This window comes from Mus pahari, chromosome 18 (genome assembly GCF_900095145.1).
Source record: "Mus pahari chromosome 18, PAHARI_EIJ_v1.1, whole genome shotgun sequence".
Taxonomy (NCBI): Eukaryota; Metazoa; Chordata; class Mammalia; order Rodentia; family Muridae; genus Mus; species Mus pahari.
This window is the reverse complement of record NC_034607.1, coordinates 40,250,288-40,268,231: the sequence shown is the minus strand read 5'-3', so window position 1 is coordinate 40,268,231 and position 17,944 is coordinate 40,250,288. Positions and strand designations below refer to the sequence as shown.

Genomic DNA, 17,944 nt, shown 5'->3' with positions numbered 1-17,944 from the left:
ACACACACACACACACACACACACAAATAAACATATACACACATGGACACACCCAAATACACACACATATACACAAATATATACACACATATACATACATATGCACACACACATATACACATACAAATACACAAACTTACATACACATACATATTCACAAACATACATATGTGCAAACACACATGTACATACATGCACATATAAATATACACACATACACAAACACACATATACACACATGTACACATACACACATACACAAACATACACATGTACACATACATACACACATAAACATACACAAACACACAAATACACATACATACACAGACACACACACATACACACACCTATACACACATACACATACACACTGTACTTTTAAAAAATTTAAAACATTTCTTCTAGCTTTAAAATTTTCTTTCAAGTAAAAGTAATTTTTCTTTTTTTTTTTCTTGGCAGATCAAAACTTTTGTTTTCTCCTTACGGAATTTTGAAGTCTAGACATTTACTGGTTTGTAAGTATTTGCCTTCACTTTATAGATCCTGTCTGCAAATATTTTGCTTTAGAACAGCTCTCTTTTTCTCTTGTCACCTTTGCTGCCAAGCAGTTGACAGATTGTTCTTGGAAAAGATGAATGTTTTAAATTCTGGCTTATTTGAAACAGAAAAGAACATTTAAAAATGAAACAAATCTAAGTTTTTAAAAAAATTTGTAAATGGTGACTTTCAAAGACAGGTACTGAGAGAATTAGAATACCATTCAAAAATGTCAAACAAGACAAGAAAAAGAAACAGAATCAGAAAACAACGAATACAAATGATTAAACTAAATAAGAGAAAGAAAGGAAAAACATAGGAAAATGAGCCACAAAATAGGATAGGAAAAACCACAAATATTTAAATAAAAAATATACATGGAGCAAATATGCTAGCAAAAGTAGAATAGTTTTGAAAATGCTGCCATAAAATTCTGTCATGTGCCTTCTTATAAAACATAAGCCTAAAGTTTAAAGATTAAGAAGGTTAGGTAGCAACACCCCTTCGTGGTAAAAGTCTTGGAAAGATAAGGAATTCAAAGCCCCTACCTAAACATAATAAAAGCAATCTACAGCAAACCAGTAGCCAACATCAAAGTAAATGGAGAGAAACTCGAAGAAATCCCATTAAAATCATGGACTAGACNAGGCTGCCCACTTTCTCCCTACCTATTCAATATAGTACTTGAAGTCCTAGCCAGAGCAATCCGACAACAAAAGGAGATCAAGGGGATACAAACGGGNAAGGAAGAAGTCAAAATATCATTATTTGCAGATGATATGATGGTATAAGTAAGTGACCCTAAAAAGTCCACCAGAGAACTCCTAAACCTGATAAACAGCTTCAGTGCAGTAGCTGGATAAAATTGGAAAGGACTGCTTGTGGACGTTGTACATCGTGGTGCGCACTAGGCTCCGCACCACGATGTACAACGTCCACAAGCAGGGCCTAATCGGCCATCATTGGGAAGAGAGGCCCCTTGGTCTTGCAAACTTTATATGACCCAGCACAGGGGAATGCCAGGGCCAAGAAGTGGGAGTGGGTGGGTAGGGGAGCAGGGCCAGGGGGAGGGTATAGGGAACTTTTGGGATAGCATTTGAAATGTAAATAAAGAAAACATCTAATAATAAAAAAGAAGGTTAGGTAGCAGTAAAAAAGATAGAAAAATTATAAAATGAATAAAGAAAGCCACCAACATTATTACATTCAGTTAAAACAGATTTTAAGAAGCACCTTTAGTGGCAATACTAATGTCACTATTCAACACTTAAAAAGTTAAAAATCATTAGAAATAAGCCTGCACGTAGTTCTAAGGCTAGAAAATAAAGATCAATAAACTGCCTAGAATTGCTAGGATAAATGGACAGAGTCAGTACCACGATGGACCTTTCAATGGAATCAATTTTCAGCTGTTGAGATGTGAATTCGATAAATATGAGGTTCGTGGCTAGCATTAGTGGATGATTATGTTACCTTTAAGTTGGCTGAGTGCCTGTTCTATGGCAGAGCCCATTCTAAACATTGTTTAGAGTGCTGGCATACGGCTATGGCCTAGGATCTGTGGCCACTCAGTCTGTCACTGAGACGACCACTGAGACATCCTTGTTCAACACAGGGTGAAGTCTGAAGGCATAGTGTATTGATTAAGCTTACGGTCTGGACTTGTGACACACAGGAGGAACACATGGCTTAGGTAAGTAATTTCACCTCGACCTGCCCACCAACAGAGTGTGGTTCAAAGCCTAGGTCTAACTGTTGACAGGAAACATAACATCAATAGTTGAGGCCATTAGCATAAATTCCCAATAAATGGGAATGGTAGATACTATTGTTACCTATTATTTTGCAAAAAAAAGCCTTTGAACTAACAGTAGCTACATGTCTTACAAACATTATCATTGCTAAGTATGTACTTTGTGCATGAGCATTGAACAGATGAATCTAATTTTTCCAAAAACCTTTATCATTTTATGTATGTAGGAATCATTGGTTGGTGAACTTGAGTCCTATCATTATTTGTCATGGTTCTTTGTGCTAGAACTCCAGACTTAGAATAATGTGTTGCATCTTATTTCACACCCAGCTCAAAATGGCCACTGCTATGGTTTGAATGTGCGATGTCCTTCGCAGCTTATGTGTTGGAACGCTTGCCCTCTAGCTGGTAGAGCTGTTCCGGTAGGTTGTGGAAACCTTTGAGGTATGGAGCATAGCTGGGTTGCATAGACCACTGGGGATGGGGGAAGGATGCACCTTAAAGATGATATTGATGGCCACAGCCCAAGCTCTCTGCTTTCTGATTCATTAGTGTAATAAGTAAGCTGTTCATGCTAGCTTCTCCCTCAATGGATGACTCTCCAGCCTCCATATCTTCTCCACATGCCCTCCCCCTTCCTTCAAACTGCTCCTGTCAGGCCTTATCAAAAGAACTCTCTGGATATGCCTTGGCATTCTATCATAATGTTTATCTAAAACTCAGACTATGAAACTACTAATGTTTTTTAAAGTATTTTTTCATCAGTGGCTGGCTTCCTGTTTATGAGTTGTCACTCCATTTTAAGAGCTGACATGTGGCCCAGAATCAAAATAGCATCCCCGAGGCATTTCTGCCATCTGTAGTCTACCTAATAAAATACACCAGCAAGTATTTATCAAAGGTTTCTGGAATGTCAGACTTTTACTGTGATGGCAAATACATCTGGGAGTAAGTTTTGATTCCTACTCCAAAACCTTTTACTGTTCGGGGGGAGAAATAAGAAAGGCATAAAACCATAGTTTATCCCTTCTGTGAACAAGAGGGGCATGGCAAGGTCATCTATTCACCTGAAATAAAGCAAACTGACAAAGAGAAATGAAAGTCATAAATATCAGGCATAGATAACTAAGACTTATTATTCTAAGACAAAAGGTGAAAGAACACCTTTTTAAAGAAAGCATTATTACCAGTGTTACAGAATTCAAGATTTGTATCTAGAATTTACATACTAGAATTAGTATGTAGAATATAAATGCTTCTTTATAGAGGCAATGAAGCACTGATAAATGAAAATTTAAAGGTAACATCAGCTATAACTTCAAAAACATAAAATGCTTAGATGTCAATTCTTCCTAAACTGTTCTAAAGACATGCACTCTCAAACGAAATCCCACTGGACACTTGTGTTGACATTTATCAGCTGATTTTAAACACAAAAACATATTACAAAAGACCCAGAATAGCTAAAACGGTTTTGGAAAGGTTATTCGAGGACATTTGCTTCCTAGTAACAGGCCTTACAAAACAAGAGCGATTAAGACACGGGCATAGACACAAATTGTCAAATAGACACTAGAATCAGGAGTGTTCAACTTACAGCCCATTGGCTGCATGCACCCCAAGACAGCTATTAATGTGGCCCAACACACCATTGCAAACTAAAACACTACAAAGTGTTAATTTTGTTGTTGCTACCAGGCTACTCGCTTACATGGTTCCCATACATGAACTTTTTAGATGACTGGTCTAGTTAGGGTTACCACTGCTATGCTGAAACACCATGACTAAAGCAAGTTGGGGAGGGGAGGGTTTATTTGGCTTACTCTTCTACATCACTGTTCATTATTGAAGAGAGTCAGGACAGGAAGTTCAAGCAGGACTGGAACCTGGAGGCAGGAACTGATGCAGAGGCCATGGATGGGGTGCTGCTTTCTGGCTTTGTCTTGGTGACTTGCTCAGTCTGCTTTCTTATAGAAACTAGGCCTGCCCAGCGATGGCACCACCCACTATGGAGTGAGCCTACCCACCTCAATCGCTAATTAAGAAAGTATTCTGCAAGCTTGACCATGTCCCCGTATAGTGGAGGCGTTTTCTCCGTTGAGGTTCCCTCCTCTCAGATGACCAGTTTCTGTCAAGTTGACATAAAGCTAGCCAGCACAATGAAATTGTCATGTCACAATATCAAAAAGTTAGACATGCTTGGGAGAATCCAGAAACAGATCCTCAGATAGACAGTCAATTGACTCATAAACAAAGTTGCCAAGAGAAGCCCATGTGATCCAAGTTGAGAATGCGAGTTTAGTGGAACAACTGGATTACTGTAGGAGAAGCGATTCTTACTCCTGCTTCACACCGTTCACAGTTAGGTTACTGTATGGGAAAATGAGGAATTCACTCCCGTTTCACACCGTTCACAAAAATCAATAGACAGGATCTCATCAGTTCAGTACAGAAAAAAAAAAAGATAATAACTCAATTTGAAATGAACACTGACCAAGAAATAAAACTGATAGAGAAGCACATGGAAATTACTCAAGAGTATCAGTAGCTTGGAGGTCAAAAATGGCAGCAGGAAACACCACAAAACATAGTATTTAAGTTATTAAAATCCACATGACTGAAAATGTTAAATGTTGAGTGGGTTGTGGGGTAGCTAAGATTTTTACAGCATCTATAATTGGAGTATAAAATGTGACAGTCATCTTGGAGGACAACCTAGATATTTCTTTTTTTTTTTTTTTTTTTTTTTGGTTTTTCGAGACAGGGTTTCTCTATATAGCCCTGTCTATCCTGGAACTCACTTTGTAGACCAGGCTGGCCTCGAACTCAGAAATCTGCCTGCCTCTGCCTCCCTAGTGCTGGGATTAAAGGTGTGCGCCACCACACCCGGCTGATATTTCTTATTTTAAGCCTACATCTAATGTATGATATGATATACTCTAGAGAAAGATAATAGAAAAGACAAATAAACTGTGTTTTCCCAGTAAGATACCATTTAACAGTTAAAACTAGAAGGAATGACTAGAGCCGGAAGAGCATGGGTGAATTTCATCACTTCAAGGAAAAGAATCGAGATCCAAAAGAAGATATTCTGTACAATTACACTGACAGAAATCCTTACACAACAGAAGTGAACCTGTAACAGCAGCAATTGGAACACGATCCCTACTACTGGGGAGAGGGAGTGATGACTGAGAATCATCATCAAAGAACTTTCTAGTATGATATAAATTGTGGTGGTAAAATGAGTATATACATTTGCCCCAAATTATGAACAGGGCACTTGATTTATGCATCTAGTAGTGTATGAATTAAAGCATTAAGAACTTTGTTGTGCACTGCGCCCTGGCCATTGCTTCAAGTCCTAGACAGGAATTTACGGATTCTGCCCTCAGTTGCCATTTTTGGCTCTGTGGAGCAGCCCTTGCTAGTGACCACATGACTTCCTTAATTTTGTATAAGCCAACACCTTTTGACTTCAATCCTCTTTTATTGAGGTTACAACTTATGACCCATTATTTTTTATTTAATGTATTTTAATTAAAATATAATTAATTATTTCCCCTCTTTCTTTTCCTCTCCCCAGCCTATCCTAAGATTTCCCTCCCTTGCAAATCTTTCCATCTTACATTCCTCTGTTGCAACACAGTCCCACATAAAGAGAGGCACACAGGTGAGTGCCTCGGTTTCCCAGCAGGGTAGATATGCCTGGCACGTCTTTTCTAGGGTAACTGTTCTAGCTGTAGGCTCATGACTTTCAGCACTAAGCAGGAGGTGGGCACTGCCAGTTGCCTCCTTGCTGAGGTCAGCTTCTTAGCCCTCCTCAAGGAATAGCCACGCATCTCCATTTTCCTGACTTCATGCCAACCCATAATCCTCTCAGATACTTTAATTGTCCTGTCTTCATTGTAAACAAAATACATCGTCCCCTCCCAAACCCAGCACTGAATTTGAAACTTGGGTCTTTCCCCACTACCAAATCTAAACACCTGGTGGTGTCACCACGTGGTGGCTTTTTTTTTTTTTTTCAGTCTCTCCCATGCTGGGAAGGGCTGTTCCTTCTTCCTCTCCATGAAGCCGAGCTCCCCAGGGATGCTCTGGATCCCATCTCATTTTTGCCTCACAGCTGTTTTGTGGCACTCCCATCGGTCGGTTGCCATCTCTGCTTTCACTAAGGGACCACCGACTGACCACCCTTGCTTCCCTTGAGCATTCTTCAGGGCACTTAGAATTTAGAGGGCTGATGGTTACAGTTGAGGCAAACCTATGGTCACCTGATGGGCACATGCCTTTAAAGTTGTGGGTAGTCACGTGACTGGCTGAATGTGCATCTCACCTAGACAAGTGTAGCTTGACCAAGTATCCCCGGGTATGGGAAGTCAGCACTGTGTGCAGATGCAGCCGGCCAGTTAAGACCCAGGAACACAGGGCTAAGAGGATTAGCTATTTCTGAGTTGATGGAAGGATTGTTACCCATCTCATCCTCTAAGGGTCCTGAAGCCCTGCTATTAGAGGACACTTAGTTAAATCTCTGCTCGGTCCCAACGACTAAAAACAAACAGGTACCATGAACTCACTTGAGCAATGTGGCCCCAGATAGACCTGGTGGGAGGAGCCCACACTCCTCCCTTCCTGGGTGGTCCTTGGTGTCTCAGTGTGGATGCAGGGAGCTTTCTTCTGAGAAGTGCCTAGTGATCATCATTGGTTCATCATTAGATGTCTGTGACCAGGAAGTTCTTGGGAGAGTAACTTAAAATAATATAACAGCCACAAAGCTCTGTTTCTGCTCAGAAAAAAAAAAATCTCTTGTTCTGGCAATTAACAAACATCGTCTTACAATTCCAGCTCAGGAAAACATTGCTATTTCCATTTTACAGAAAGGGATGAGTTTAAAGAGCATAAGGATCTTACCCAAGGGTATGATATTATAACGTTCATAAGTGGCCATGTGAATTTGCAAATATCTGAGTTCTATGCTTGCTGCACCCCTCTGGCTGCCCTCTTAATCTGCATGGCATGTAGTTATAATATTATTCATGCTTCTCAGATTACATTATTCTCATCTAAAACTCTCATTCGAGGACCCTTTTCTTGATAGCTCTTCCTGTTGGCCTGCTGATAAGAGGACACTCCCCCTCCAAGTCTCTTGAAAATAGTTTCTTTGTGGCAAGCATTGCTTCTTACAAGGATGATGGGGGCAAGTCGTGGGAATCATGGTAGCAAGTGTTTCCCCCACCGTTTGACTTCCAATCTACCATGAGAGACTATAGCAGGTCACATATGCCTGCAAGGGACGTGCAGCATCCAAGGCACTAGCCCTCCCCGTAGGACCAAGCTAGGGAATCTCCTCAGACACCCACAGCCATCACCTAATGTCTGCCTAAATACTAGTGTGCTCTAGCAGAGGTTAAACCAGCTGCAAGACTCTTCTCCCCAGAGTTCTTTCTGGAACTAATTGTGTCTTTCTCAAGACAGCAAGAACATCATAATTAGGGAGCATGCTAAGGCACCCACTGGCACTCACAGAGCAGACAGTGCCACTCCCTGCTCCAGTCAGCTGTCGCAGAGTCTGTTCTCAAGCTAGCCTGTCAACTTTGTGGGTGACTAATTCTCAGCTGGTGGCTGTACTGGGCCTTTCAGGACCCATGGCAACTGTCTATGAGGAGCTCCTGATAGGAACACGAATAGCCCATCTGAGTTCTGTTTGTCCAGAATAGTGTCTACCCATCCTGTATACAATCCTCTCTTCATTCCCTACACCACTTCATTCCCCTTCTCATCCATGGATGGTAGCCAAAAGGACTCAGAGCTGGAGGCCCTTAGTGAAGAGAGGGAGGGTGCTGGGCATGTGAAACGGATGCTTTAAATTATAATATGCTAATTAGCTTCTTGGTGGTGGTATCCGATTCCCTTGCCTAGTTCTTAGGGTCTCATGGATGTACCAACTCATTCTACAAATGTCCAAGGGAGCTTCATGCTTCCCACAAAGTGTGAAAGGCACTGACACATTTCATACCTTCTGTCTACAGGAGGGAACTTTTGTGTTCCTAAAGGGACAAGGGGAAGCGGAAGGGTCTTGGGAAGGGGAAGGGGTCACTCTCCTGCAAGTAGCAGCTCCTCCAGGCCGGGAAATGGGAAGCGTTGCACGACACTCTGAGGCTTTTGGTGGGGATGGGTGGACCTGTCTTTGGTTTCAACCATTCTCAATATGACCATTTTTTTTTTCTCCCCACAAATGATTCACAAATTCTGGGGCAGACAAGCTGGAGCAACAAGAGACCAGTAGGTCACAGCAGTAGGCAAGGTCCCATCCGCTGTCTTCCTCATCCTCTAGCTGGACCAGTTTCTCACGTGTCCAGTTTTTATCCCCGTGCACATCATTTACCTGTTTCTAACCCACCCCATTCCCTTTAGTGACTTCTGTTCCCAACCCCCTTTAGGAGTGTTCCACCAATCATCCTTTGGATGGAGTCATGAATCCTGACCAACACTCACAGGGCCCACCCCTTTCTGGAAAGCTGTTTCTCTTAAGCCAGCACTTCTGGTGAGTGAGTCCATTTTTAGTGGAACTCACTTCCTTGTCCCCAGATTCCTGTTGAGGGCAGTGGCTGCTTTGTTTTGCAGCTCTGAGGGTTTCCTCCTCGATTCTTCCCACTGGCTCAAATCCAGTGCTGGCTGCATCTCTGTACTGAGTTGTTGCCAGTGCCTCGGTGAGCCACTCAGTTATAAACACAAAGTATAATAATATAATTGCTTGAAAATATCACAGTGAAACCCATTTCTGAGAGAGAGAGAGAGAGAGAGAGAGAGAGAGAGAGAGAGAGGATGGCGATGAGGTGGAAGAGGAGGAGGAGGAGGGAGAGGAGGAGGCATCATGGAGACATTTTAAAAGAGAAACTAGTGTTTTCAAACAAATAGGATTCTATCAAGCTCAGGCCTGAAGTGTGGGAAATAATAGTTCTTACTTTTCCTTTTAATTGTTACATAGACAATTAAAACTCACCATCATAACTCCACCCCTTGCCATTACTTGATACAGAAACACATTACTTAAAGCCATAACCTTTAATTCCTTGTTCATAAGCTATCTCATCATAAAAAAATGGAGTCCTACTGTAAGTGTTCCCATAGTCTTTAACAAGCATAACACTTTAAAAGTCCAAATCCTTTTACTTGAAATCCTATCAAATCAAAATAATTTAAATACTTTCAACATATGATGGCACAGAGTCCAGACTCTTATTCCAGAAGGGAAGAACAGGGCATAGCAAATGAACACCCACACCAAAGCAATTCCAAAATTTAGTAGGGAGAACAACAGATCTTGTGGCTTTGGTGATCAGCATCTGGGGCTAACAATAAAATTTTTCAGGACCCTAAGGGCCTGGGCAGCCCCACCCCTTCCAGCTCTGCTCCCTATATCTGATGGAGGTTTTCTTTTAGGATTAAGTCAGCTCCACTCCATACTTGTAGTTCTCCTTGGTGGACATTGCCCAGTTCTGGCATCTCCGGTGTTCCGGGGTCTTATTACAGCTTAGGCTTTTCAGTCAGAGTTCCATGTGATAGCCTCTGAGGTTCCTGCCTTAGGGATTCCAACCTTGTGAAAGGCTCCTGGCCTCAACTGCTCTTCAAGCAACACCGCTGACTTTTATATCCTATGATTTACAAACCAGTACCAAGAGGGTAACTCTTACATTGCTGAGTTCTGATTTTACTTTGGGGTGTACCCCAGGCTCCTTGGATCTCAGAGACATCCCTTTCTGTGTGGTGATCCTGAGGAAACACGTTCCTGTTCCCCCAGTGTAGCATAAGGAGGCTTCTCTACAATGGGGCTGGAGTTCTTTAAAAAAAAAATATTAATTCTGCCTGTCTCTTTAGCACCAGTCCATCCTGAGTTTTTCCCGACCAAAAAGTGTTCTGTCATCTTCAAGTTTAGATTTACTTAGATTTTTCAGGACCCAGACAGGATGAAGCTGAATTCTTGGCTAACGTTTTATAAAAATGGCTCCTGTGCCAGTTCCTGATAGAGGCTTCATTACCTTCCTATATCTCACACATGCTGGACCCCCCCCCCCACTGTCTGCATTTCTATCTGCATTTTCATCTTCCAAGCTCCCATTAGAAAGTGGCCATTAAGCTATAACTTTTCAAGGCTAAAATTCCAAGGCTTTCTACATTCCTCCTCACAACACAACATGGTTAGGCCTATTTCAGCAATAACCTCATTGTGTTACTTATTTCTGCCCTAGTTACAGTGATGAAATACTCTTAAAGGTAGCAATTTAGGAAAGATAAGGTTTTTTTTTTTTTTTTTTTTTTTTGCTTACAATTCCAGATTATAGCCCATCACCATAGAAATGCCAAGGTGGGAACTGGAAGCAGGTAGTCGTATCGTACGCATAGTCAAAAATGAAGAGAAGTAGATGTATACACGTGCGTTGCTTTCTTCAGCCTTATAGAGCCTAGCATTCCAAACCAAGCATTGATGCTGCCTGTTTTGGAGCTGGGACTTCTCACGTCAATTAAGGCCACTAAGACACCCCCCACCCCACCCCAGACGTGCCGAAAGGCCAGCCCAGATCATTTCTCATTGAGACTCCTTTCTCCACATGATTCTAGGTTGTGTCAAGTTGACAGTTAACCTCACCATTATATCCTACACAGGCTATCAGCCCTCTACACCCATGTATTCCATAAACCCTAGATAAAAAATATTTAGAAAAATTCCATCTTGAACAAGTACAATTTTTCTTGTCATCTTCTCTTAGTAAGAAGTATAACTATACCATAGCACTTACATTATTTTCAGTATTATACATAGCATGAAAATTATTTTAAATGTAGGAGGGTGTAGGCAGGTTACAGACCAGTGGTTCTCAACATGATACATGGGGGGTCACATATCAGATATCCTGCATATCAGATATCTACATTATGATTCATAACAGTAGCAAAATTATGGTTATGAAGTGGCAATGAAATAATTTCATGGTTGGGGGTCACCACAACAGGAGGAAATACTGTATTGAAGGGCCAAGACGTTAGGAAGGTTGAGAACCGCTATGTAGGTAAAGGCATGGGAAGGTGGAAAGACTTTATTTTAAGGACACACACACACACACACACACACACACACACACACACACTTTTCCCTTGGAATCTTAGATATTACCACTGGGCTATGTGATACATTCACAAGGCAGCCAGCACACAGATTCTTATCACTTCAATGTGATTCTCAGAATAATAATGATCAAAAGATAAAGATGATGAATGGGGACATTTTGAGAGAGTGAAAATATTGATAGTAATCAGGTATGGAAAATGATAGTTGGCAGAGTAGTAGTGACTATTAATAGTCATGTTTGGCTTCCCAACAGGAGAGAGAAGACAGCTAAGACTCCCATGGATGAGAAGTTTGATTAGGAGGCTGTGGATTGTCTGTCTGTCTGTCTGTCTGTCTGTCTACTTCCCAAACACTGCTCCCCTTTCCAGTCCCTTCCTCACAGAGTCCCTCCTCCCATCCCCCCCTTCTCCTTTGAGAGGACACACCCTTGGTATTCCCCAACCCTGGCACATTAAGTCTCTGCCAGATTAGGTGCATCCTCTCCCCATGAAGCCAGACAAGGCAGCCACGGGCACTGAGCTACACATCTGCTGCATATGTACGAGGGGTCACATTCCAGCCAGAGTATGCTCTTTGGTTGGTGGCTCAGTCTTTGAGAGCTCCCAGGGGTCCAGGTTAGTTGACTCTGTCTTCCTGGGGGTTTCCCTTCCCTTTCAGGGCCTTTAATCTCCCCCCCCAACTCTTCCATACATGTCTTCAACCCTCTCCAATGTTTGACTGTAGGTATCTGCATGTTTCAGTCCACTGTTTTCACTGTAGCGCTCTCAAAGGACAGTTATGCTAGGCTTCTGTCTATAAGCATAACAGAGCATCAGGGATTGGTGTTTGCCCATGTGATGAGTTTTGACTTGGGATGGTTATTGGTTGGTCTTTCCTTCAGTCTTTGCTCCATCCCTGTATTTCTTTTAGATAGGGCAAATTTGGGATCACAAATTTTGTGGGTGGCTTGGTGTCCCTCTCTCTCCATTGGGGGACTTGCCTGTCTACAAGAGGTGTCTTTTTCCAGTTCCATGTTTCCACTGTTGGGCATCTTGGCTAAGGTCACCCACATTGACTCCTGGGTGCCTATTCCAGGTGGGGATTTCCTAGAGATTCTCCCCACCCCCAAGCAGCTGCAGATTTCCATTCATTCTCCTGACCCTTTGGGCCTCTCTCCTGTCTCTCCCCACACCTGATATGGCCTCCCCCTCACCTCCACCCAGTGCCCTCCCTCCCTCTGCCTAACATGGATATTTTGTTTTTCCTTCTAAGTGTTATTCAAACAACCTTGTTTGGGCCCTCCTTCTTGCTTAACTTCTTTAGGTATGTGGGGTGTATCAAGGGTATTTTGTACTTTATGGTTAATAACCACTTATCAGTGAGTACATGCCATGCCTGTTCTTTGAGTTTGGGTTACCTTACTCAGGATGATAATTTCTACTTCCATCTATTTGCCTGAAAAACTCATGATGTCCTTGTTTTAAATAGCTGAATAGTGTTACATTATGTAAATGAACCACATTTTTTGTATCCATTCTTTGCTTGATGATTGTTTCCAGCTTCTGGCTATTACAAATAAAGCTGCTATGAACATAGTAGAGCACATGTCCCTGTGGTATGGTGGAACATCTTTTTGGATATACACCCAGGAATGATACAGCTGGGTCTTCAGGTAGCACTATTTCCAATTGTCTGAGGAACTGCCAGGTTGATTTCCAGAGTGGTTGTCCAAGTTTGCACTCCCACCAGCAATGGAAAAGTGTTCCCTTTGCTCCACATCCTCACCATCAATGTGCTGTCACTTGAGCTTTTGATCTTAGCCATTCTGACTGGTGTGAGGTGGAATCTCAGGGTTGTTTTGATTTTCGTTTCCCTGATGACTAAGGTGAACATTTCATTAAGTGCATGTAATCTTGGGCTTTCTTAGGGGTCCTCAAGGAGCCAAGGTTTCATGTGAGTGACAGCTAAGGTTATACTGCTTTCCGCTAAAGGTGTTCCTTTCCTTATAACTTCTTCCTGGTTTACCAGAATCTTGGAAAGCAAAAGTTTTCAAGATTCATTTAGCCAACTCTCAGATTCTTGATCACCAGGCAATCCTATCCACAAAGCACTGTCGAGTCACTGTAAGAGTAGATACAGAAACCATGAACCTCTTGTTAGGGCATCTCAAGGGACCCTGCACCTGCCTGTGCTGCCACATACGCTGATGTTATTATTCCAGTCTCTGTCTCCTTCAGTTTTATTTCAAGCCAAGCTCTTATTACTGAGTCCAACTTAGTGATCCCGAGGTTTTGCCTTGGGTAGCTTTTCTTCAGCATTCTCCCCTATAAAGGTCAAAAGCTATTTCTCAATAGTCTCTGACTGGAAAAACTTAGCCTCGGTTTTCTAGCGCCGTTGGGAGATTCTAGAAGCACAGGACTTGGGTTCAAATCTTAGTTCCACTTAACCACCCATGTGATTTAGTGGGCTAGCTTAATCTTTATATGTTATCATCTGTATAATATGTTTTAATCTACAACTGCCAAGTGTCAACTGGTTTGTCTTCAAGGCTCTGGAGAGAGAGGTCAATGTCTTTCAAATGGTGATACAGGATCCATGAAAAATCTGATCCCTTGAGGACAGCGTGTGCTCTGCACAGAATATAAGATGATGGGCAAGCTTGCCCGAGTTCGGTTCCCTCTCTCGAGTACTGTGAAATAGGAATGCTCTTGAATTAGTAGGTATAAGGTAGACAGTTTGCTCTGGGAATGTTGGAAACTACATGCCTGAGAATATAAGCAGTGGGACTCTTTCTTTTAAAGATTCATTTTTAAAAATTCAGCATATATGTGTGCCTGCGCATGAGTTTGTGGGTAATATATGGAGGTTGTGGGGTCCCCTAAAACTGGAGTAACAGGACATTGTGAGCCCTCTTGTATGGATGCTGAAAGCCAAACCCTGACTCTCTCCAAGAGTAGCAAACTCTCTGAACCACCCTGTTCAGCCCCTGTGAGCCTCTTATAGGACAGAAGATGATCTTCCTTCTAAAGGAAAGACAAGGCAAAAAAGCAATCCCAGCAGTGCATCCCCTCAGATAGTTCTAGAGCTAAGACATTCAGAATGGGAATGACAGGTGATCTTTTAGTGCCCTTTGAGCCCTCAAAGGGTGCCATTTAAAATATCTTAGTACGTAAATCTGCATTAGGCATCCATGCTGGGTGAATGGTGACTTTTGGAAGGCAGGTAACATGCTCATTGGCCACTTACAATGGTTGCTTAGGGCATCATGGGTATAATAATATACAATAAGGTACAATAACAACATTCATAAGCCCCTTGTGGCCCTAGATTTAATGAGTACTTGGTATGATGCCCAACAAAGGACCAAGTCTCTCTAGAGTTGATAAATGAATAGAAGCACAAAGTTTACAGCCCATCTTTGACAACAAAGTATAGGGGTTGGAATACCCAAGATCCAGAGCCTGAGGATTAAGACCAAAGTTCTTCTACATAGGAGTGCACTTTCATTGGTGACATCCGTTTATGCAGCTTTGCATATGAGCAAGCCAGGCTTCCCATGCACGCTTCTGCCATTACTGTCATTATGTTTTTTCATTCAAAATTATCAGACACTTACTGAATAAATGCAACAGCATTATACTAATCCTTCAGATATGTAGGGGCATATTCCAGGAGACTTGAAACCATGGATGGTAGCGAATCCTGTATTTATTATGTGTGTTCCTAGCATATAAAGCTTTTCATTAAAAAAAAAAAAGCATGTTCTAGGTTCTCTGTGGCATATTTTGATTTCTGGCATCACTAGGTTTGTGCTTTGGGCGACGATAAGACAAAGCTAATCTGAACATAAACAATGCGAGGCTGGAGCACACTGTGAGGATGACTCATATTCTGGCGGAGCAGAGCAGGGTACTTGAGATGTCACCGTCCTACTCCAAACAGTAGGCGATTCCAAACTTACAAATTGTTTATTTCTGGAATTTTTCCACTGATGTTTTCAGATCATGGCTGATCATGAATAACTGAAATTGTAAAAATCAAATTTGTGGGTGAGAGGGAGACTGCTGTGCTGTGTGTTCAATATCCAGATAATGGTTCATCTTTATTATCTTTATCCTTTTGAATTAAATGAAAAGTTTACGCACTTATGTGCAAGTAGGAGAGAGGTATTTAGTTTGAGGGATCATTTAATGAATGAGATGGTCCAAAGTGGTGCTATCTCCATATGTGACTTCTAAGGTCATTCTGGACATTGATATTGATATCTGCCTGTAGGGAAAAACAAAAAAACAGGAGACAGGATATTGTGCACACTACAGACACCCATTTGACTTCCTCGAACCTCAACCGCATGGCTTTACCCATGTATAAGAAATCCAGAAAATGAAGTTTCTCACTGTGTATGTAGTGGCTTTCCCATAGAGAATCTTCAGTAGCAAAAGAGATCATAAATATCTGATGGGCAGCCAGATCAGCCCTCATGCTTGGATTCCCTTGGGCGCAGGAGGTAGAGACAATACATATACAAGTGGAATCATTGTGTAGCATTCCAACTGAAACAAGGCAACAAAACCAAATGAGTGGAGTGAGAGGAGCCTTAATGTTCATATAATTTTCCCCATTGGTCCCTGCTGGCCAGGATTGTCTTCAGGGCACCTGTGAGCTAAATCTTTGAGTCAGTGAAGAAGTTCAGATGAATCCTGAAGGGCATGAGAGTAGTTCAGATTAGAGAGCCTTTCCAGGTGTTCAGCTAGTCACACACACCACTCCAAACGGCCATACGACCTTCCAGTTTACTTAGTATAAAAGACATTGTCAAAGCAGAAGAGGAATATGCAATAATTCAAATGTAATAGTGAGTAATTTAGATTTAAAGCTGAAGTGGTTTTAAATTTGCTTCTGAGGGTTTTTAAAGCCTTGAGACTCTGTGTGCTATAGTATAGAATCATGCTACAATAAAAATATTTTGGTTTTGACTCTGTGTCTATTTTTATATGATATGTTAAAAAATAAAGAGAGTGCTCGCTTCGGCAGCACATATACTAAAATTGGAACGATACAGAGAAGATTAGCATGGCCCCTGCGCAAGGATGACACGCAAATTCGTGAAGCGTTCCATATTTTTGTTGATGATGATGCATTGTTGGTATTTTGGGATGCAAGGTTCACATCTCAGGATCTGTCTACGAGAGACCCACTTGGTGCCTATTCAGAGACACACAGTGATGATATCACTCAAGTGCGTTTCCATCCCGGCAATCCCAACTTGGTTGTCTCAGGATCAACTGATGGTCTGGTAAACGTGTTTGATCTCAGTGCTGATAACGAAGAGGATGCATTGGTTGCCACCTGTAACTCCATTTCATCAGTGAGCTGTATTGGTTGGTGTGGAAAAGATTATAAGCAAATTTACTGCATGACACACGATGAAGGGTTTTGTTGGTGGGATCTTAATCATCTGGATACAGATGAACCAATTACGTGTTTGAACATCCAGGATGTGAGAGAAAAAACTGATGTGAAAGAAGGGCATTTGGACTATCTGATTGGTGGCCTGTATCATGAGAAGATGGACAGACTGTTTGTTATTGGAGGAGCCAACACNGGGAAGATTCACTTACTGCGCTGCACCTCTGCAGGACTGACCCATGTGACCAGCCTTCATGGGGGCCATGCAGCCACTGTCCGTTCTTTCTGTTGGAACCTGTCTGAGGATTCTTTGCTGACCGGAGGAGAAGATGCACAGCTATTGCTGTGGAAACCTGGAGCTATGGAGAAGACTTCCACAAAGAAAGACAGCTTGAAAATTGCATCCTCTGTGCTGCAGCGAGTTCGAGTCCACAGCAGCGATTCTTACAAGAAAAGGAAACAGCAGTGACGTCATACTGGGAATCTGAAAAGCTCTTCTGGTTTTAAATCATCTTTTGCTACCTAGGGCACATCTTTTTAAAGCTCATCTGTAAAAGCGGGCAGTTAGCACACAGCACCCACCCTGCCCCTGACAAATTTTGAGAATGGTTTAATTCAGCTTCAGACATACTCTACAATATTTTTAAAGCCTCCAGTTGAGTATAAAAATCAGTGACTTGACAGGGGAATTACAAGCCGCCTTTTGAAACCCATCTGCGGAGTTAGTAAGTGTTAGGACTGAAGAAGCAGCACTGGGGAGGGATCTTCAGGAGACAGCTGGAGAGGCAAGGAGCAGGTGCCTGGGCTATAGGCTTTAAACTCGGCTCCTTACCTTTGAAATGACACACTTGGTCATACAGCATCAGACTGTTGTTTGAAGAGCGTTAGCCTCCTCGCTATGCTCACCTTGGGTCACTGAAATCAAAACGTTCTAGTGAGTCTGAGCAGAAGTTTACTTTTTTAGGGATGAAGTATAATATTTTCCTAAAATGAGAAAAATATATTTGATAATTACTTGTATCTNTACTTTATTTTTTAAATTAATCAGGAGCATCTGTACTTTAGTACACTATATTTACATTTGGTTACCAGCCAGCACCTAGGTACTTTGCTGATGAAAAAAGAAATTACCTTAC

The 17,944-nt window shown here is 41.9% G+C and overlaps 2 protein-coding genes and 1 non-coding gene across 3 annotated transcripts in view; all 3 read left to right on the top strand.

Moving 5' to 3' along the window:
- The window catches only part of Xdh (xanthine dehydrogenase), a 99,807-nt gene that overhangs the window by 4,727 nt on the left and 77,136 nt on the right, over window positions 1-17,944 (top strand). Inside the window, exons 2-4 of the mRNA XM_021217665.2 lie at window positions 463-518; window positions 2,156-2,233; window positions 2,624-2,715. The gene's annotated coding sequence lies outside the window, so the exon portion shown is untranslated. The remainder of the gene's footprint in view (window positions 1-462; window positions 519-2,155; window positions 2,234-2,623; window positions 2,716-17,944) is intronic.
- Window positions 16,418-16,524, top strand: LOC115062536. The gene has a single exon (XR_003842478.1). It is a non-coding gene; the product is annotated as a U6 spliceosomal RNA (small nuclear RNA).
- On the top strand, window positions 16,531-17,938 carry LOC110336115 (WD repeat-containing protein 89-like). Its single transcript, XM_021218539.1, has one exon. It carries the CDS (start codon window positions 16,816-16,818, stop codon window positions 17,275-17,277), a length of 462 nt encoding a protein of 153 aa, XP_021074198.1. The 5' UTR covers window positions 16,531-16,815; the 3' UTR covers window positions 17,278-17,938.